Here is a 23,445-nt window from a genome sequence, read left to right as displayed (position 1 = left end):
AGAGGTTCTACATTAGGGAAACTGGAGTAAAACTGAGATCTTGAGAATAAAATGATGAAACTCTGAAAACGATATACTTTGCTTGCATAGCAGTATACTTAACTTACTAGGTCGTTCTCGGCCAGTAATTTGAAGTAATTTTTCATTTCCTCCACATTTCTGTCCGAATTTTACTTTCGTAAAGAAATCATTGGGAGATTTTTTTAAAACTCGAAAGCCTAAAAGAGGCTGCTTAATAAAATTGCAGACGGAGTGTTAAACAAAAATTGCAAGTGTTGCTTATTAAAGCAATATTTTTATCGAACAATAGTCTACATTAGATTTTTACAGAAAGAAGAACATCCTCAAAATGATAATTTTACATAGACAAATGCACATGGAGGTACGAATTTAAGTAAATTCATACGGAATGCGAATGTATATCGAAATTACAATTTATTACAAAATTAAAACATCGAAGTTTATTAATATATGCAATGCAAATTGATTAAGTATGTCTGCGAAACATACACTTGCACTAAATATTTTGTAACAGTCTTGCGATAGTCGAGTCTCGAACAGTACTAACGAAATTTCGAAATGTTCCGTATAATATACATAATACATCATAGCACGCATCTACAAGTATTCAAACACTTTCGTGAGTCTGTGCAAATTTGTCAATTTTAAATTAGATTTCAGAACTAGAGTTTGACGAAAATCAAAGATATTGATTGTTCATTAGCTGAGAAAATTCATATCCAACGTATAAATATGCATTATGGTTTAATTACTATAACATGCGTGAGAGTTTTTGAATAATTTAAAAAAAAAAAAAGATTCACCGCATTATACAGTGTCTACAAAAAGTATTTGTACAGGATTATATTTATTGCAATCGATATACTAATTAATTAAGTATATTAAATTTCCGATCATTTGATATTATCAGGTACTTTTATATGATTACAAAAATTTAATGCTACGAAAATGAAATGTGCAACCTGATAAAAGAAAGGCTTCATTGGAAAATAAGGTTACGCACAGATACTTTCTGCAGCCACTGTATATGATTTAAAAATAAATGAAAATGACTTTCTCGTTACTGTATGATTTAACCGACCTTTTATTACGCAAGTATACTTCGTGTAAGTAGGTCAGGTATGGAGGGCTGGATGATGCGCTCGGACGCATAAGGAGGGTAAGTGCACTTATACTGTTCTTGCATCCGTGTCCTCAATTGTTGATGTACCAAGTCTGTGGTTCAGTATTGGATGAGATTCGCAGACATCCACGTAATCAGTCAAAATGTGTACCGCATTAGGAAATTATTCCAGCGAATAAGTATTACGTACGTTATTTTAACATTTATTATTGGTACAAGAGGTGAGTTAAATGAGCTGCGTTCATTCATTAACGATTCAACTAGATACAAAAAATAGTACATGTGTCAAAAATGAAGATAAAAAAGTGAGCGCACACGTCAATTTATTGTTGATATTTTTTCAATTAACGAACAGCCGATTCTCTGCAGTTTCTTTTTTGTTTTTTCTCATTTGTAAGCTACTGGTTGATATTTCAAATTTTATTTCTTGTTTGTTCTTAATTGCGAATTGTTTTACTCGTCTTTTTATCTCATTATATTGATATTCGGAATTCATACCTAGACTTATATCGTTGTTCGTAACTGTGCGGACGCTTTATGGATTTATAGCAACGATACGTGAATTCTACAAATACGTGAATGTGTACAAATTAATGATGAATTAATTAGTAATTAGAAACGACATCTGCTACTTTTTTTATAAAAGGGTATTTTTTCAGGCTACAGATCTAAATTACCTATCAAAAATGTAACAGTAATGTATTTTTCTGTTTACTATATATGTTGCTATATATATTTACTATTTAATTATCATTGCTAATATTAACATCGAAAATAATCCCACCAGTTTAGCACATTATTCTCAAACCGATCTATAATTTAAAAATGATAGAATCTAAAGATAAGAGATCGAAAGAAAGAGTTGCTCAAGCAACAAAGTAATTCTGTAAAGTTTCACGGTTACAGAAGCCAGATTTATTATCGAATATTGACTCCCAAAAACCAATTAATTATATTATAACTATTGTAACATTATATAATTAAATATCATATCTAGCCATGATGCTTATAAGAGATGATATCATTGCAGTTTGATCTTACCGTAATCTTGTTAAAACGTTCTAATCATGTAATCTACAGTAATCAGTATCGCACAGTACATATTGAGTATCGTATAGTATCGTACAGTATTTACACAGTATCTCTGAGTATCTCCGAGCATCGCGATTATCTAACAGTACCCATAATATCTTCGAGTGTCTGCCGAGTTATGCGACGAGCATTTACGAATATTTATTCCGCGATCTTATTTTGCGATTTATACTTTGTATTAACGACTCACGTATATTAATTTATTATTCTAAATATATTCGATGGTTTCAACAACGAGCAACCTCGTTATTAAACCTCACGTACCAACGTCCTCTTCGCATAAACCTCTACAAATCGGTGACCCCGACGTGCATACCTATATTTGAAGAATGTATTAAGTTGTTTGATGGCATTTGTAGCAACTATCCATTATGCATTTTTGCCTCCTGTTCTCGATCACTATCTTCCTGAACGATAAACGATCTGAGGTGGTTTATTATACGTGTTGATTTATCAAAGAGACGACCGATAAAATTGTAATAGTCGGTGTATATTAGAATCACTTTAAATACAGGTACAGAGATAATCGTGACTCGCTCAATGCTACTGTTCAGCTCTACGCTCGCTATGCGACAGTATGACTCGCTATAATAATCCTATAGACCACGTTCGTCTGTTTATATCGACCGGTGGTATTATAAAAAGTTCGAATATAACTCCGGTTGACGATTACAAGTAACGGCGAGAATGTTTTGTCCAGAGTTCGTTCACCTTTGAAAGTAGCAAACCAAAACAACGTTGGTACTCCAAGGCACAACAATATGAGTCTCTTGCGATTCCAATCTTTCGTTGACTCACGTGCCGCTACAGATCCTTCGAAATTGAATTACTTCTCCCTTACATTTTGGATTCTCTTTCGAGATACGTACCCATTCAGTTTAGAGATACGTGATTATTAAAAAGACAACAACGACTTTCAGAATCTACTCACTATACACACTCTCACGTGCATTTTTGCAAATAGATATAGTTTCTAGCTGGTATCGAGTTAATTGCAATAACTCGATATGTTTAGAAGATTGGTTAGTTCATTGATTAGTTTCAAGATTGATTAGTTAGTTCATAAGCGTGTCAAACCTCAAAGTGTCGTATTGGTTTAATCGGAGCAAAAGGTTTACTTGGTCGGAAATGCATTTAATATGTAGTTGCGAGAGAGGATACAGTAATAATGCTCTTCATAATATTTTCCGGTGGCCGGAAGATAGGGTTTCACGCACGCATGCTACACTTATTCGTCCATGTAACTCACGACAAAGGGTCATCGAACCCTCTTTCGAGCATAAAAACCTGCACCGACTGTAAAAATATATGCTGCACGAATCCGGATAAATGGAAATCGAAGTAAAAAAACTGGAGAACATTTCGATTTCCTTTTTCTACTAGGATTTATGGCTCGTTAATCCGAGCCAATTAATGACGCAAGCTCTTTGCTCCCTCTCTAATTCTACTCGCTCAGGTAGCTGAAAGAAGTGGAGCAGGTAAGAAAAATAAACGCAGTTCTAGAATTACATTTATCACTTTAGATAACAGCTATGACGTACCGTATTTTAGTACGATATTTTTGTTATTAGTATCAGTCGCTACGTTTATTTTGTGGCTAATTAATCGGTCAGTGCACGAGATTTATTGAGACGAATAATTGTAATTAGTGATAGGTCGAAATACGTTGCAATTAAGTTCGAACTTGGAATATTCATTGACTAGATTCGAATCCTCTACAAGTGTTTTGAAAAAAAAGCTGTACCTTCAAGTAGACTGCAACCTAAACGCAAGTGATTGGAACATCCATGAGAACCTACTTTGGCAAACAAAGTACTTCCAAGTAGAATTGAAATGAACATGCAAGAAATTCTCCGTTCACATGAAATCATCTTTTTAGGCTGATGTTCTTAAATAATATAAGTCAGAAGTCAATCGGTGTAAATCAGTTTTTCATTTATACTCCTTCAACATAAATTGTCAGTGTCGCCGAATGTAACGAGAAGCTATTTACTCGGCGTAAATCATCTTTCATGGAAACTTCTAAACCCCCCAATTACAAACGTTCAAATGGAGTCCTGTTTACTGTTAATAATTCCTACGTAATTTTTCTACATTTGTTCCAAGGAAATAGTAATGTCTTTCTAATTCTCGTGATTCGAGTGATACTTGCAAGAGCTTCGATTCGCTTAGATATCGAAGTTGTTACAAGTTTCGTTTTTTGCGTCTCGAAGAAACTTTATGATTTTGGCCATATATTACGTAGATGCATTTCTCATTAGAAAACATCAGCGCAGAGTTGCAACGTATCGTTCCAAGGAAAAAGATCATTCGTGTGTTTCTACGTAGTCTTCTTCCAGGGATACTTTTTCTGTACATATTTCACACAGGAGTGTTACTTCCTCTGTTACGAATTTTAACTTAAAATCTCGTTATGAGTAGATTTTCGAAACTCGCGAGCACTCGTTCCGAGTTTCGAAACCAGCTTGTGAAGGTCGGATACTTGGCAAGTATAATGAACGAGCCGTATTCTCTTATCAGCAGTATTCGAATTTCTTTCTTTATTAGAAAACGTTTGGCATTTAACAGAACGATTTTTGCAGAAATATACACAGCACGATTATTGTTGTAATAAAACGTCAAAAACAGTTTATATATTATACCTTTAACACGTTGACTGCCACGCGTTTTCAAAGAAATCTCCGTCAGGCCACGCGTGCAGCAGTACCAAGCGTTCTCTGTTAGGTGCTCCCATCGATATTTTAGTAATGCGAGTCGCCTCATGTGATGGTCTCAAGAATGATCTTTCGTTTCGTTTGTTCGCAACGTTAAAACCACTAGCTGTTGTTGAATATAATGAAGGAAAGTGTGGTATAGATTATTCCGACCAAATGGTTTTTTATGCCACCACAATTAGGAAAGGAATCAAATGGTACAGAAAACTTGGCATTCAACTCCTTCTGGGAATTTCTGTTGTAAACGCTTTGACGGTTTACAAAATTGCAACAAGGAAGAATATAAATATTAGAATATTTAGACAATTATTAGTTGCAAAATTATTAGGGTTGTCTGAAAATACAAAAAATCCTTGTCTTCGACGGAGTCAGCATAATATCGCCGTTCGGAAAAATGATTCCGGAACAAGCATTAGACGCGCATGCAAACTATGTTATGCGAATAAAAGACGTCGAATGGGCCGAACAAAGGCACAGGAGAATTTGAAGAAAACAACAACTTATTGTCCAAATTGTCCCGACCAACCTCAGTTATGTATAGAATACTTTAAAGTTTTACATTCTAAATAATTTTTTAATAAACCATTTTCGTATTACTTTTATAACAATTCAACGGTTTTATTATTATGGAATATCTTTTGAAATACCTACGACGATCCTGCGCAAGTAGTCAAATAAGCGACACCCGAATATGGGTTACGCGGTCCAACCAGAAACTTTGCTGACACCCGAATACGGGTGTCGTGGCAGTCAACGTGTTAATCCATTGACTAAGTAATGAGCTTGCAGTATCGAAGCTGGCAGTCGAATCCTACGAAATTTATGAATATACAGGGAGTCCCAATTTTCCCCACCAAACGTTGTCATTATATTCTATAGGCCAAGACAAAAAGAAAATGTCATATAGACATATGCCATTGGAAGCACCGTTAGAAAGAGTTATAGCAAGAAGAAACGATATACGAAATGAGCAGTGACAAACGTGTGTTATTACGGTGTGTTATTACGATGCAAAAAGTAATAGTCAGAAGGTATCACGATAATTTTATGACTTCAACGTCTGTATTCTACGATTCCATAGTGTCCATATAATAATAACTGATATAATCTGATTTTAAAATTTCTTTTAATTATATGTAATTTCCCAATGTTGATTTCCATCAGTTATAAGTTGCAGATATTGCGAGAAAGATGGAAAAGATCTACTAAAAGATTACTATACTTCGTTACGCAATACGATGGCCTGAATAGATTTGTCAGATTTAATCACATAACAGCGACACCATGAATGCTTTTAAAACTAATAGTCATAATTCTTCTTATATTATACGGAAGCTGTTTATAATCGGATTAATAAGTCACGACACCATAAGGTTCGTGAATACTGAAATACAATATCGAAGTGATATATCATTGTTCTAGACACTAAACCCAATGTACACAACAGTGTAAAAAAGCCCTTTATTCAGCAACAAAAAGTATTTGCATATCCTCATCTTCCTATGAAGTGTATTTTTATTAAATTCTAATTTCATTTTCATAATATCAAATTTCCATAGCTTAGACGGTGTGAAATTTCTGCTGTCCTTGTTGACCTCTGTATGACCCGAAAAAGATTTTATACTTCAATAGGTATGGAACTTTATTTGGAATTACCTTTTGTATATTCCAGACTTTTTATGAAGAGAATAGTTCAAAAAGGAAGATAACTGAAGGGATACAAACGTGAAGAAGAAATTAATTAATATGTAAATGTTACAGTAAATACATACATTGTGCAGATAATTCGCAGCAGCCACTTTATTTTATAACATGACAAAGTTCATTATTTTAATATTATTTATATTTTCTTCTAACAAGTTATATCGATAGTTAATTTGTAAAAAGTGGGTTAATTTGTCTTCTGTAACAGTACGTTCTAAGTGACTATTATATTGTTATAGCACTTAAGAGTTACGTAATGATTAGAAAGCGAACCGACGGTACGCTCCGTTATAATACGCTACGTCTTATGTTACGAATTACTGTTTATTCAATAAAATTTCTTGCAACGTGGTTTTCGTATTACACGCAGTTGTAACCAAACTGCGGAATAAGTCTATAAACTAGTAGTTTCAATGATATGAAATTTCTATTGTCCTTTTCGGTTCTATATGATCCCAAAATAGATGTTACATTTCAATAGATATGTGGCTTTATGATACAGATATGTGAACTTTCCAACGGCTTCGCGACACAAAGCGCTATACCTTCAAAGCGTAAGGCCGACATGCCTAATGCACCATCGATATCCCTACGGTTCTTTCACCGAATATTCCGAAGAATTCATACGCGGCTTCTAATAAACGCGTGCGTAGTGGGGATATCGAAGGGCAACAAAGAAAAGAATCCGTTTGGTTTCGAACCAAAGATTTATTCTGCCCCGAGCTGCAAAGTGCGAAAGGTTAAGTGTCATAGCGAAGCAAACACTATTAGAGATACGCGGTTATAACTCTTGATAGTTAGTCGTTAATCGTTAGTTCTTAATAACATCGTTAATCGTTGTTGTTGAGGTTATTAGATGTATAAAGAGAGAAAACGCGTGGATAAAGTGTAAGGTACAAAATATATATATTTAATTTAGTAGAGAAGTGTAATAACAAGTAGGAATATAATTTGACCTGGTCCAGACCCTGTCTGGACCTACGGAATCTAACTATGGAGAAAGAAAATATCCTCTAGATTAAATCCTTAGATTCCACTAGAACCAACAATATAAAACTAGTATAAGCCATGTCATTGTATCACGCCAAATGAAGTTACTGAAAATTCTCAACGATAATTGATTGTAAATATTCTAATAAATAAAAAAGAAAAAAAATATTACACCTATTTCAACTATCGCGAAGACGCGAGAAATAAAATTTTGGCAGTTACGCCGTAAATATAAAAAAAAGCACGAATTTTTCGTTAGAACGTAATTTTGCTATTCAATTTTTGTCGGACGACAAATCAGGCGAATGTTGCATGTCACGATCATTGCGTGTAATCCAAAACTGTCAAATGAAGTGTTGAGGTTATGGGATGTATAAAGAGAGAAAACGCGTGGATAAAGTGTAAGGTACAAAATATATATATTTAATTTAGTAGAGAAGTGTAATAATAAGTAGGAATACAATTTGAGCTGGTCCAGATCCGCACGCTAGCAGTGTTACCTTATAACTGAAAACTCCGAAGCCAACGTCGCCTGTCTACTGTTTATGGTCTGCCTTCGTGCTATTCTTTTGTCTATATGCTGTCGATGGCTTCAGCGCTTGAGAAAACTAAAAAGACCAGATGTGGAGTTTTCGTAGAAGTGGTGACCACTTTAACAGTTGTTAATCGTTGTTAATTGTTAATAGTTTAATAAGCTTTATTGTTGAACATCAAGAGTATTTCTTGTGGGCAGCTTCACCAACGACCACCTCAGATATTAGGGAATTTCACATAGTTTTTAAATATTTCGTTTCACTATTCAATGTAATTTTTCTATCTTTTGTATATTGCAGACTTTTTGCGAATAAAATAATTCTAAAACAGAAGCTATCTAAAGAAGCAAAGAGGATATACTCGGATATACTCTAATTAATTATGTAAATGCAGGATGACTGTATAAACCTAATTACGTAACAATAATGTTTAAAGATGTTATTTTTAAATAACATGTAATGCGTAAATAGGACAAACTTTATATTATTAATTAAATATAATATTGTTCAAAGTAATTCATCCTTTTCTAAATATTGTAAATTCTTAAGATTACATTTTCGGCTATCTGATATTAATGCAAATTTCTATTTTAGTTTGCAAGTATCTATCAAGTATTAAATTTCAGACGTTCAAGTATGAAATCACTTAGACGAGAAGAAAATAGGACGAGGAATTTATTAGAATAATATATAAAGTGCTTTATTCTCTGATTGTATACTTATAAATTATATTGTATACAATGTATATTGTATGTATATTGTATACAACTGTATACTTCAAAGACTAGGTTTAAAATAATGATACAAAAGTTACATTAGGAAAACATTGCTGTGCCACTTCAAAAAAGCCATTAAAATATATTTATGGCATAAATACACAGCTGTGAAGCAATGCTAAAACTCGATAAAGTATATTTGCTCAATAGAATGAAGAATTTACTGAACGAAGTTTCGCATAACTTTCCTTTAACCGCAAGAAATTTGTATCTTATATATTTAATTAAAAAATAATAATTTCAAAATCACTCGTCATTTGCAACATTTCTTTCGATCGTCTTACATTACCAAATCTGTTTCTCAATATTGTGGTTACGAAAGCAAATTACAAAAATTCGCGTAATATCTTTTTCGTCGCTATTTCTCCTAGCTAGATTTTGCAATTGTATAAAATATAAAGAAATCGAGGTATTCTTGACATTGTGATAAACCGTTGCTCGGTCCTTAACGAATTAACAAAACTGTAATCGCTGTGTGTTCGATTAAACGATTCTCCCTTAGTTTCGTTCTTTTATTTTTCCAAACAAATTGCAAAGCGTGTAAAGCGAAGCATCTTTAAGGTGCAACTATACACGAGAGTTTTTACGATACCGAAAGTTTGCCTTCTTACTGTGCAAAGGAATCGAAGAAGTCACACTTCCTTCGAGAAAAGCAAACCCATGCCATGGTGGCCGGTTGCACTGGTTAGAAACCGGTTTTACAGGCAAGTTTTGTAATGAGATTCCTCAAACAGTCCTAGCAACGAGTGGGACAATAAGGATGAAGAGCTACAGAAAGGAAGTAGTAATGATGGAAAACAAGCAACGTTTCCACTAAGGGCAACTCCAATGCCAACTTTCCAATCGGATGAATAAAAATTTACTAATTGAGTCAGAGTGTGATTCAGAGCAGGAAATTTTATACAAATATATTGCCAAAGCATATGTAACTAGGCTGCACATGTTTATGGAAATTCATATTGCTATCAATGTAATTAAATGAATGGAATTTAGGTGTTAAATGCTATAACGAGTATTCTACTTTGAATGCTCTATACGTTTTCGCATATTACCTGTATTCTGTACATTCTTGTGGCTTCAAATTTCTCATAAGTTCATAGAAATCCATAGTCTAATAATAATCAATGAGATCCTTTTCTTTTATTTAAAAGGTTTGCAGTCGCATCGACTGCTACAGTTATGAGCAACTTGGTACAATTATTAATTTATTTTTATTGCAATGTATATAGAGATTGGAAAATTTTCCTATTTGCATGATTTTACGTGGTATATGTAATAAAAAGCTGTACATCACTATAAACTTACATAGGTATATGCATATATCAAGTATTTCCACTTGTCTCTATAATTGAGCATAAATTTTGATTTCTTTGAAGAATGTAATTACGTTGCTAATATTTTCACGTATGTTCGTGATTTCACTGATATTGTTTTGCATTTTATATTTTTTCCTAATTTCTCTTAAGTGGCCGCAATAGAAAGGAATGCGTTTCATTGTGAGATGAGACGTTTTCGATAAATGAAAATTTCTCCGGCTTTAACATATCTTATTAACCTAGATCATTTTTTATCTCCGAAATTATTAACCACGTCGACATGGATCTTTTCTTGTTTCACTCAACAAAAATTAGATTGCAATGTTCTTGGGCAAAATTCCTTGGAAATGTAAAATATGCTGCTACTTGCAGCTGACTCAATCTTTTGCATGCGATTAAGTTTGAAATTAACGTGGCAGTTAATGCCAATAAATAGTACCTTGTACGCTGATTTAGGTAAACCACTCAGGCGACATGGTATGGCTATCGATCACGATCTTTATATCTATAGAGTTTTATGCGAATACTTGCAAAGAAATTCGATCGAATTTAAAAATAAATTAATCAGTATTCTTCTTGATACATGCACCGTCAGTCATGAGAGGTTCAGAATACTTATCAAATTTTGTCTATCTGATTTAAGAAACTGAAGACGAAATACTGGAGGAAAGTCAGAATAAGTCAGAAATAATTGCAAAACCTTCAGCTTTTTCAACGTCAAGAAGACAGACAGTTGTAATATATTATGTATTGAAGCTTACGTAAGACTACAAGATTGTATTAATATACTATTAAGCTTACAATTTTTATGATTTCGTGCAGATCTAACGGATGTCTGTAATTTTTCTAACATTATATCTTGTACATATTTTACCTGCTTTTTCTTAATAAGGGTGAAAGTGAATAAATTGCGTTACATTTTAAAAACATGTGTCTTAACGGGACAAAAAGATTCAACGACATATTCATGTAATATTAAGCCTATCATTTTTATGATTTCATCAGATACAACAGGTGTATAGAATATTTCTAACAATGTATTTTGTATTTTGCTATTTGTTATTTCTTAATAAAGACGAGAATCAATAAATTGCGTTAGATTTTAAAAATATGTATCTTAATAAAAGAAAAAAAAAATTCATAGAGCTATGATATTTTATATCATAGTAAGGACTTTAAAGAGTGTGTGTAAACCTTCGCGACTGTCTCTAATATAATCTTCTTATAATCTTCTCTTACCTCGTGATATACTCGTTATTATAGTAAACGTTTGAAACATTCCTCTATATTTCTTATCAATTCCAAAGGTACAGGTATAGATACGTTTTTCGATAGAAATTATGAAGACTATGAACACATTGGAACAACCCGTTGCTATGAATGAGAAGGAGTTCATTACCGAACATCTGTTCACCGAGTTCAAGGCCGTTCAACCGTTTCCGAAGAGTCGTAAGTGCAGGTGTCCTCATCAAGTATTTCCGATGAGTCACTGGTAGCACATAAATATACATATATATTTTTCTTCTTCTTTAACTCTCAACTAACAAACCTTGTAAATTCGTTGACAATCTGCATATTAATTAAGATATTAATATCGTGTTGACGTATACTTTTAAAATAAAACACAATTTATTCCCTTTCAACCTTATTAAGGAAAAAAGAAATGCGAAAAAGTACACGATATAATTGTGAAATAAATGTTTTACTGCAATTCCCGCATATTTTCGAAAAATATGTTCATGTTCGTCGCGTGAAAATCGTCGTGCGTCGACGATGCATTAAAACTTTTAATTTAGCTTACATTGGAAATAATTTTACCTCCTACTATATTTATATTACTGTATTTATTTAAAATAACACGAAGATAGATGTTTGGAAAAATGGCGAAATGTGAAAAGTGATATCGCTTTAAATATAGGTAATTTCTGAAGTAATTGAGTATAAAGTAAACAGTGTATAATTAAGAGTAAGTTTAAATATATATGTAGTAGCCTAATTGAAGTTGAATAAGAAATCTATGTAAATCAATCTCGTTTTGGTAGGCGAAAACTAATAAAATGTATACATATATTTATATATTTGTTTGTGCGTTTGGCTTGTAATACTTTGTATACTCATCTCACTTATTGCAATATCGTTAATTACACGAAATACCATCGTATTTCGTTTATCCTGTTAATTGACAATAAGTGGCTTTTGCAACGAACAGAGCGAGTTAAGTAATCGCATAAATTCAAGCATTACACTCACGCAATAAAAATCGATATACCATTTTCGTTATATCATACTATGTATGTACACGCATATGTATATATATGGATACAGCCAGAAGCAATCAACCAATATTCATACGGTCGTTTTTTAAGATGGCCCATTTAAATCTGTCCATGCGAACATTTTCGAAATTGTTGATGCCGAAAAATATTTTACATCAAAATTGAATAATTTCGAAAGGATCGTCATCTCATGTTTCTATTAGTATTTGTATTTTATTATGAATGTTTTTTATTATGAATTTTTATTATGAATTTTATTATGTTATTTATTATGAAATGTTAATTATTATGAATGTTTTTTATTATGAATGTTTTTTATTAGTATATCTATATGTATATTGGTTGTGTCTATATTTTTTGAAATATACAACATAATTTTCTACCAATTGGTAGAAAGAATTCAAACATATCGTTTGAAAGGTTCCGCAAATTACAGGCTTACTCTATAATTAGACTCACAATAAATAGGTACAGTTATCCACATTAATATTCGCACACAACAGTGTCTGTGTATTTGTTGATTTGTGTAGGAGGAGATGATTTAAATGTTGTGTTGCTTATTCTACGAATATAAGGAAACATTTATTGTAGTTTGAAAATACGCAAACAATTTCCTTCTAAAACTAGCGTTTAATTGTACAATAAATTTTAAACAAGCAGAAGATTATTCTCTTTGTTTCTTAAATTCGATGTGGTCTTACTTTTACCCTTTTCTCTATAATAAATTGCGAATCGTCTTTTAACAAAACTAGTACTCTTTCCTTTTCGTGACATGCTAGATTTCTTGATGCGTTATAAAAATATTCACTCCTCTCTCCTGATTTCTCCTCTCTCTGGCTTAATTATACAGAATAAATCTATTTCGCGTTTGGAACCGTTTTTAAAAATCGCTAGATCGTAGAACGGAAAGCAGAGTCCGAACGTTAGTATGACGTGAAAATAAGACAATACTTTGGTAAAAATCTGCTATGTGTACAATTAAACGTTGTTTAATTAAAATATTGCTAGAGAGAAATTATTTACGCACTGTCGAGCTACGAGAAATGGTTAATATTTTCATAGAATAAGCAGCAGGATATTTAAATCATCCCCTCTTATACGAAGCCACAAATACAGAGATACGTAGTATTGTGTCTGAATATTAATGTGAGTAGCCCTATAGCATAGGGGGTTCCCTACTTTTCCGGTCAAATTGTAGGAGTATAATGTACAAGTGAAAATAAGGGGAAAATGTCACACGTTGAGATTTTATGCGTAAATGCTTTATTATTGTTATTTATTTTATTTAAGGCATTTTAAGCGATTAACAAAGTGCATAACAGGAATATGCAGAAAGCGAGATATGGGATACGGTAAAGCGAATTACAAACTTCTGTACGTTTCTACGTTATTCCTATTATACGCAACTAGAGCTGCTTGAATACTTAAATTCTGACCACAGCATGTTGTTACAGTACGTTGATATTCGCAGTACAAACTCGACATCGATGTAGCCTGGAATTTATTACGTTCCGAATTTCTTCAGAATCGAATTAAATATGAGCGGCAAAATTATTAACGAAACTAGCCTTAAATAAAATAAATAATAATAATAGGAATAATGTAGAATCTGTTGCTACACACTGCATTCAATATTTACGTGTAACTCTATAACAAAACGTTTACGACCAAATTTTATGGAACATTTTCCTTTTATTTTCACTTGTAGATTATGCCTTTATAGCTTAGCCGGAAAAATAGAACACGCCTCATACATAATACACGTAAGTATACAGCATATAAAATCTGCCAGGAGCTAAAGCTTACATGTTTTGATTTTCAAAACAGAAATTCGAGATATATTATAGGAGAAGATAAGAATCTCGAGCTCCATTTACAATTATCCGACTGCTCTCTATTTCTTTCTGCCCATTTCAAAGGCATATCTTCTAACCTTTAACAATAACAGATTAATCTTTACTAGGGCAGCAATTTTTATCGAGTAAAAAGTAACAGGAACCTGATACCGTATACTTTTAACACAGTACTATAAGCAGAATATCAATTTACAAGCAATTTGTTAGTCTATTTCTGATTTAAGAAATGATTTTCTCATATTAACAACGGCATTTAAAGTAGAGCACTTACTATGATATTTAGTGGATGAAACAAATTTCTATGTAGATCTGATTTCATTAATTATGCTCATAAAAGCACAGAATTGCATGAACATCCGCAGTCTACTGATGGCTGCGATAGACGCTATACTACACGGTAACAATGATTACATCGTCAAAGATGATCAAATCACTTGTACAATATACAATGAACAATAAGAAGAACTGAAGTAAAAGTGATATTTGTTCTTCAAGACTATATTTACATCTTAAAAAGGTCTCGCCCCATATAACTAGTAGCTGGTCTAAAGAAAATATTCAAGAAAGTCACTTGAGTTTACTAACGCGAGAATCCCCCTTTAATGTGTCCCAAACCAAACACGCACGATCCTGGCTAATTTTCTAACTTACTACCGCGCTTTATCGATTTTACTGCTAATATATGCAAATTATGTTATAAATATATTTGAATAACGCGATACCAATTATAGGTGGATTTCTAGCTTAAAAAATATCAGGGCCAGGCTTACGCGCATTTCGAATCATTTTGCCCCTCTTTTGCTTTTCTTTTTATCTTGTCTATTCAATTTGCCTTTGTCCTCTAGCGAGTTAAATGAGAAGATTGAGAAAGATCAGGAGGTCAGGTTATATTCATAAGTCATAAATTACAACGTCGTAATAATAACGTCTATCAGAACGTCGAAACGTTATGGCGATTTTTATCACGTTCACTGCGATTATTATAAATTTTCAACCAGATAACGAATAAATAGCGTAAATAATTCATGTACGTAGAAATGCATGTAAATATTTCTCTAATAAGGTTTCTCTTCCTTTAACTTGTTCTATTGTAAAGACAAAGTAGTAATATTTATATAGTTTTCGGCCAACGATAATAATTATAGTTTTAACGGTAAAAGTTATAAATTAAAAATTATAGTAATTTCCTCATTGTTCACGAGAAAAAATGTTACGAAAGACGTTTTGGTTCAAGTAGGAAAATTATGCTTTTTAAATGATCATCAAACGAATGATATAATAAAAATTGCATAATTCGTAATATATTATTCAAGCAATTAATAATGCAAACATTTCTAGATTTAATACTTTGAAATTAAATATCAATCTGTTAATTAATTCAAATTACGATAAACATAATGAATGAAATATGACTCGTTTTACATTCTATTCACGTCGTAATGCAAATTCGTTCTGTTTCATACTATTGAAACAGAAATATAATTTTAATCGCCAAACTTTATGTATATATATTAATAAAAGGGAAAGTGCAGGATGCAAATAAATTTATCTTTAAACAACAGACGAAAACAAACATCCATTTAAGTCTATACCTACATATAATTTTATTAGACGCGTAATTTCAAATTATCGTGTCACGTTATCAGAACTATTTATTCAACTTGGAACTCAAAATCTACAAGAAAGAGATTACGTTTTACAGAATAGAAATCAAAATGAGCTGTGTACTTTTTAATTCTGAGAAATTTGTATGTAAATATTCTGCGTATATATATTTATACAATATTGAAATCATAACGTATGTAAATGGACGTCCTGTATCATTTCGCAGTTGGAGCAATTGGAGTACACAAGGGCTGCATTGCAGGTTATTCGTTGTACTTTTTGTTTAAAATACTTCGTTGTTTTCTTGATGAGCTACATTTCTTTCACGCGTATATTTTAAAACAAACAGTTCACTTGTGTATAAATCTTTGCTCATTTTCGTATATTCTACTTATATATTAACTAATAATATATTATACGAAACGATAAAACATGCTTTTACAAACAAAATGTTAATTCGTTAATTAATCACTGACCAGATTAGTCAATAAGTTAATCATTAATCACGACATAACCCCTCTATTTACCATTTGGAACAATACGTACTGCCAAAAGTTACTAGCTCTTCGCGTTTTTATGAAAAATAAATTTCAATTTCAAACGAATGGAAATTACCATCGACTTGATAAAGTATAGTAACTAAATAGCGGATTTTTATGCATTTATGGAGGCGCTAAAAATGCGTGTAATATGTATCGATATATACATAAAGTAGCTAAAAGATAATATTATATTATGTTACATGTAGAAGAGTTGTGCATCCAAGTTACATTTTCTAAATTATCTTTGTAAAAATATGACTTCGTATGAATATCCGCAGTCTAGCAATAACGTTGCAAAAACATGATAGAAAACATGAAAGATGCGATGCTACTAGAGACAAAAAGCTAGAAATGCAATATCGAGATGTAATACTCACCCAAAACATCACGTTAAATCCAAAGATCACATACTTGAGACAGCAGCTCACTTCACTGGTATCCCTTCTATACTTCCGCACAGCAGGCATGGCTAAGACACATTTATCTATCGCTTTTGCGAATTTCACGCACACATGCACACAACACAGCCGCAAAAACGCAAGCCACTATTCACACAACACAAAAGAGCACCGGTGCCCTAGAGGCAGAGCAAATCACAAGCGCAATGACATAGCCGAAAATCCAATTCCCTTCTTCTCTTGACTTTTTGTCTTCGAATTATCTCGCAGAGCTTCGATACCTCGACTCCGTCTCGAATCCTCGTTCTATTATTTATCGCGCGTATTTTCTCGATTTTGCTCTTTCCGTTGGGCTCGCTTGATCAGCTGATCACAATAACGTACCGTTTCGTAATTACGACTACCGCCATTGTCACGTCACGGTACATACTACCCGAGGCTGGATCAACGAGACTGCAAGCAGCTCAGACTTTCCACTCGTCCCTCCGACTCTCCCACCCAACTAAATCTCATTCGCTTGCCCCTCCAACGCTCGATCCTCCACCCTTCTATGCTCCCCACCTTACCACCTCCCGCGCACCAACTATGCTACTCTTTGGCCCAATGCACACGAGCGACGCGACAGGGATACGATGCCGCAGCGATATAGCAACTTTGTGCGATTCGGCCATAAAGAGTAACAGAGTGCATGAACGAGATGAAAAAGTGATACAGGCATAGAAAGAGAACGTTGAGTAGAGGTCCTTGTATCCTTGTTTAATAACGCATGTATATTCGTACAGTAGATATGTAAGCATAACACCAACGAGCGGTGCCAGTGTGCTTGTCTAATCAGACAAGGGCGAAAAGGGCCTCCGTTCTGTTTCTATCGTTATATCGTATTAGTCGCATCCACTTACACGGTAACATGTGACTCGCACACTTTATTTCTTATATCTCTATGGGTTTGGCGGCTACGTATATGTTTTTAAGATTCGTTGCAGACAACCAACTTTTCCTGTACGACACCGTTCTGCTGTCATTGGAAAAACATAAAAGTAAAGTTCTTCTGTCTCACAAAAGAAGAATACATATATATATATTTCCTTGTTCTTCCAACCCGTTGCCGTTGCGGCGATTTGCCGTAAACCGCTCGTCTGCATCGGACATAATCGTACAATGCATACGAGCGATATTGCATTGCACGTCTATAATTTACAACAATCGCACAGCGACACCACTACGGCAACGTGTCGCTGCCGCATCGTTCGTGTGCATCGGGTCTTTATTATTTTATGTTCCTCCTTTTTTGTTCTTGCCCTCGATTATCATCGACGCGATTCCTTTTCTCTACCTTCAGTATCTTTTCCTACAAAACTATTTTCTAAATATCTATAACCTTATATATATCGTTACATATCGTAACATTTAATGCAGGAATGAATTTCGATCTTTTTTTTAAATATGCGAGATATCAATTTAGTAATTCCTGCAAATATAAGAAAATGTAAAATGTTTCTAATGTTATATATGTATAATTATATATATGATTATTTATGTATTATACAATACTTATCTATTATACTGCATAATTGTACATATATTATATATGTATTCGTATATAATTTAGTTTATACTAGACTATTCTTAATTTCTTACTTCATTTAAACTTCTCACAGGTTATCTTATCTACTGTGGCTTGTATCTTATATTAAGTGTAATTATATAACAAATTTTGTCATAATTGCTACATTCATATTAGGATTTGAAAAATATTCTTCCTCTATAAAAATTACATCTTTATCCATTTATTTTACAACAATAAATTTATACATAATGAATTTCTTTTCTTCGATGTTAAATTAACGTTTGTTCCAGCATGTTTGTATTCAATTTCGCTGTATGTTATTATTACTATTATTAATAATAGTAGTGTCGTATATTGTACCTTTTATTCAATATATTAAAAGAAATGTTCGTTTTGACAGAATATGCAACGCTAGCCTTCAGTTTAATAATTATTTGTTTCTTTCTTCTACGAGAGATGACAAGCGAATTCTTTGTCAACATAGTATTTGCTGTCTATAATTATAAACATAAAACTTATGTTTGCTTAAGCGACTTGCGGAAATTATTCATGATTATTGGGTGTAATTAAGTGTCATCGATGTTTACAAACAGTACTTTAATTATGATAAGCAATAATAGTTACTAAATTTTGATACAAATTTTTAGTAGCTAATACGTGTATGTAGGCATACGGGTATACACAACGTATATAACATATACACAAAATTATATTAGTAGATGTAAGTTTAAAAAGTAAGGGGAATCATCTTTTTAAATGTTTATTCCAAAACCAGGAATGTATATTACATATAAAATTATATAATTTATTGATGTGATGATTGATTAATGTTGATAAAAAAATATTGATGCCTATTTACAATATTTAAGCTTAAAGTATTATCTACTTTTTTCACACAATCGTATAAACTCGGCTTTATGTATATCAATATCGATATGTATATATGTATATTAAGAGCTTTGAAATTGCCTGTATATATGTACATAAATCGCAAAATATGTTTATATGGTCTTTAAAAAATACGTAATAATAGAATATTTTTATATTTATTGATTTATTACTTTCTTACAGAAGCAATTCCATGTTATGTAGTACATTTTTTGTATTATTAATCCATCTGGGATAATGATCCTTAAACGGGGGTTGACACATTTATAAAATTGTAGAACCAATCGTTTTGACCGGTGTGGTATTTCTAGTGTTAGCATCTAGCGATCGATCCGGAATTTTCCTGATATTTGATATCATCATATTGAATGATATGCAGTAGAAATTTTAAAAACATATTGGAAGTTGTACAAAATGAGGAAATTGGTTAATTTGGGTTCGACAAACAGATTGCAGGACCCTTTTACACTTTGACAAGTACCAGTCATTTTGACTGGTATTGGTATAAGTAGCCTCGATACAAAATTATCTTCAGTTTGAATACATAAAAAGCAAAATAAAATTCATTATATTATTCTTTTAGTTATCGTTGCGAAAGTCATTACATCATTGTGGAAAAAGATATAACACGAAGAAGGAATTTTAAAATAAAACCAGTCAATTTGACTGGTGTGGTAGTTCTGGTGTTAAAATGCTGTGAGTTTAGTTATTAGCGACCATGGTAAATTTTCGTTAAAGTCACATACGATCCTTGAAATGTGTTTTGTCCTTTACAGATACTTAATCTTGATTACTTTGCATTTAACAATAAAATGATCATAAATTTCATTGAGGATGTCTTTTCGTTTCGTTTCTACATTATGAAGTAACCACGAAGCGATTCTACCACCCTGAAAGATGGAAGATGAAATCTAGGAGAAAATTTTAGATCAATGTGGTGAAATTTATCTTACTATTGGACTATGAAAATCTAAGGAAAAAACATCGGATTAGGTAAGAAAGATGCATAAAGCTGAAGAAAAAAAGAAACTTTTCAAATTAAACAATAATATCTCCAATCAATGACTTTTATGACAAAAGTTATTTTTACTCTCGAATAATTCTTTTCAATCTCTCGCGCCTTTTATTGAGCGAGATAATTTGGAGTTTCATGGATGCCAGCCCATGTAAATATAATTTTTAAATTATCACTAAGTTGATTATAATGGTTTATAATATATGGATTATAAGTTGTTGATTATAATTAATTTTATTTTTGTATTACATAATATTCAGAGAACATTTAGTACGCAATGCATTTATAACAATTTTAGTTTGCACTTTTTTCATTTATACAATTGAAAGTCTAAATGTATCTTGAGAGTTTGGTACTACTGCCACGAATTCAAATTGTTAAATTCAGTGTTCAATGTATTAAATATTACCAAATTTGAAATATAATATAAATATAATTTTTGTTTAATTATCACATAGATAGTTAAAAATAATGAGTTTAATACCATATCTACGTCCTGTATGTACACATTTATATATGGTGCATGAAATATATATATAACATAACCCTATTCTTAAACTAAATATGAAATGAAATATTATTTTCAGATATTAATTAATCAAAATAATGTTACGAAAAGGTATTTACATGTCAGCACAGTACTTCATAAAGTACAAGCTGGACGTTATAGGCCAAAACCAAAGGTAGAGCAACCATTGACATATGAAATGGCATATCCACCACATGAAATTGCTGCTAAAAAGTCATGGAACTCATGGAATACATGTAGGCATATTTTATAATTTGTTTTACTAATAAAACAACTTTTAATGGCAATATTAAATTAAAATTATATACAAAATTTAAAATTTGTTTTAGTTTTATATTATGTTTACTCAGCTTTTTATCTATGTATACGTCATTTGAATATATATGGATTGTTAAATGTATTTTTTTCTTTTAGCAAATATAAAGGATGGTAATAGGCCATCAGAAACTACTATAGAAGATTTGTTTATTCGAAATTTTGTAGAAGGAACTTGGCATGGATTGTTTGCAAGTGAGATAATTATTAAGCGTCAACACAACATCATAAGGATCGCTGGTCTTGTTATACGTGGTATAACACCCACTAGAATGCACTTTTTACTTGGTTATACTGAAGAACTTTTGAGCCTTTGGTTACATTGTCCAGTAAAGATGGAAATAGTAACAATAAAAAGCAAAGGTGATGTTATATATAAAGTTATTTAACATGTTCATAGGTCTTAATTATTCTGATATATAGATCTAGGGACTGTGAAGATGTTAATCATAGCTATAATTGTTATAATTAAACTATAGTTGTTAAAATTACATTGTATGAATAAAAGTAAATTTACAATTATATGTATTCATTATATGTATTACTATGAACTCATGTAGTTTACTGCACGACCTTTTAAATTAAGTATGTCTACACATAACATTGCAATTAATATACTTATATATAAGATTAAAACATGGAAATACAGTAAGAAATATTGTAAAATATATATAATATATTGAAATTTGTACAAATACTAGGTTCGATTCTACATTACAATTATGCTATCATTTTATCAAGTTATACATTTAATTTTATTCTTTGATTCTTTTATTACTGTATGAAAAATAAATCAGTATAAAAATATATTTGCAAGTTCTCTTAAAAAGATTTATGTACTGATTTATTTCTTAATTCATTCATAAATGTCTTTTTTCTCATTTCTATAAAATGTTACTTAATTGAAAAAAATAGTGATGGGCATATATATCATCTAACATAAATATTCTCTTATAAATTTATCTAAAGCATACTATATATAATATATAAGTCATATTATATTTTGTAGAGTTATAATAAGTAGTAATTTCAGGCTTGACACTATTTTTAATATGTGAAATATGTTATAAGATACAAGACAATACATAAAAAAATAATTTAACATAAAATATAAAAAGAAAGAAATGGTGACGTAAGGTACAATTTTTATCTGGGTATACTATAAACTGTGCAACCAGGGCTCTATAAGATATGTAATAAAAACAAACCAACAATATTTTAAAAAATAAGGTCTATATGTTATACTTGGAATGTTAACATTTGGAGGGGAGGAGAGGGTACGTTACAAGGTCATTAACTTTTATAGGTCTTGCCAGCTGCATATTACCCCTTATATAAATTTGTAAGGAATCTGATTCAAATCAGAATATTGACTAAAATCTGAAACAATCTAATTACTAAAAAGATAATGATGATGATGTATCAGGAAAAATTAGTTACACTCGATAAAAGTGATATAGCTAGGGCTGTACGTATTTCGCATCCATGTAACTTGCGCCAGATTTTTGTAATCAATTTCTAGTATCATTCGTAATTGAACGATGAACCATAACATTGGAACTTCCAGAATATAACTTAGATATGACTCATATCCACTCTCCTTCACATGGAGACAAATCTTGTTAGGTATAGCGCAAAGAGAGAACTTGGTTCCTTGTAAGTTACAAGTTGTAACCTTCAATGCATCCCTAATTACTTGTTACGGTTATCGAAAACTGTAAACTTTAACTATTGCCCTAACAGTGGTTAACAGCGGGTGAACCGCATTACTTCGACGTCTTGGGTTACTCAATTACATTGGTTGCACTATGACGCTGTACTGCGTTTTATTAGTAATCAATTAATTTATTCACTCAAGCCATATGCATCAAGCGGCACGAATACATATTACATATATGGTTAAGTTTAATCCGAGATTTCATTGTATCAATACATAGACATAGATGCCCATATAAAAAGAAGACTTGTTTATATAAATATAATATAACCTTATTCCTGAATCAAAGTAAAAATTATTTATTCTCAAATATTAAGCAATGACTTGTAAAGTATTTATGGAAGTATTTATATATGTTATATGTAAATCCAACCATTGATATATTAAATAGGGAATATTTTTTATTATATTATTAGCGAATACATGGAAAACACGTACGCGTATTTTCAATTTTGAAGTAATTTTAAT

General features: G+C 31.8%; 2 protein-coding genes across 4 annotated transcripts in view; one reads left to right on the top strand and one right to left on the bottom strand.

Annotated features, from left to right (window-relative positions):
• Window positions 1-17,439, bottom strand: part of LOC126923950 (tetraspanin-5) — a 128,669-nt gene extending 111,230 nt beyond the window's left edge. For 2 of the 3 annotated variants that reach the window (XM_050737907.1, XM_050737925.1), the window contains exon 1: window positions 16,926-17,439. In XM_050737907.1, the coding sequence (XP_050593864.1) occupies window positions 16,926-17,015 (90 nt within the window). In that variant the 5' untranslated portion in view covers window positions 17,016-17,439. The remainder of the gene's footprint in view (window positions 1-16,925) is intronic. The other variant, XM_050737916.1, reaches the window with a different exon arrangement.
• Window positions 17,440-20,698: 3,259 nt separating this feature from the next.
• On the top strand, window positions 20,699-21,782 carry LOC126923982 (28S ribosomal protein S24, mitochondrial). The gene is made up of 3 exons (XM_050737974.1): window positions 20,699-20,914; window positions 21,004-21,181; window positions 21,360-21,782. Exons 1-3 carry the CDS (start codon window positions 20,888-20,890, stop codon window positions 21,647-21,649), a joined length of 495 nt encoding a protein of 164 aa, XP_050593931.1. The 5' UTR covers window positions 20,699-20,887; the 3' UTR covers window positions 21,650-21,782.
• The last annotated feature ends 1,663 nt before the right edge of the window (window positions 21,783-23,445 follow it).

This window comes from Bombus affinis, chromosome 2 (genome assembly GCF_024516045.1).
Source record: "Bombus affinis isolate iyBomAffi1 chromosome 2, iyBomAffi1.2, whole genome shotgun sequence".
In the NCBI taxonomy this organism is placed as follows: Eukaryota; Metazoa; Arthropoda; class Insecta; order Hymenoptera; family Apidae; genus Bombus; species Bombus affinis.
The sequence above is the reverse complement of the archived record's forward strand: the minus strand, read 5'-3'. Positions and strand labels throughout refer to the sequence as shown.

What these genes read in the sequence shown, in the direction of transcription:
- LOC126923982 (XM_050737974.1), top strand. Translation starts at nt 20,888, where the DNA reads ATGAGTTTAATACCATATCTACGTCCT. An exon ending in TAATACCATATCTACGTCCT is followed by an intron (nt 20,915 to 21,003) that starts GTATGTACACAT and finishes TATTATTTTCAG; the next exon opens with ATATTAATTAATCAAAATAA. An exon ending in ATGGAACTCATGGAATACAT is followed by an intron (nt 21,182 to 21,359) that starts GTAGGCATATTT and finishes TTTTTCTTTTAG; the next exon opens with CAAATATAAAGGATGGTAAT.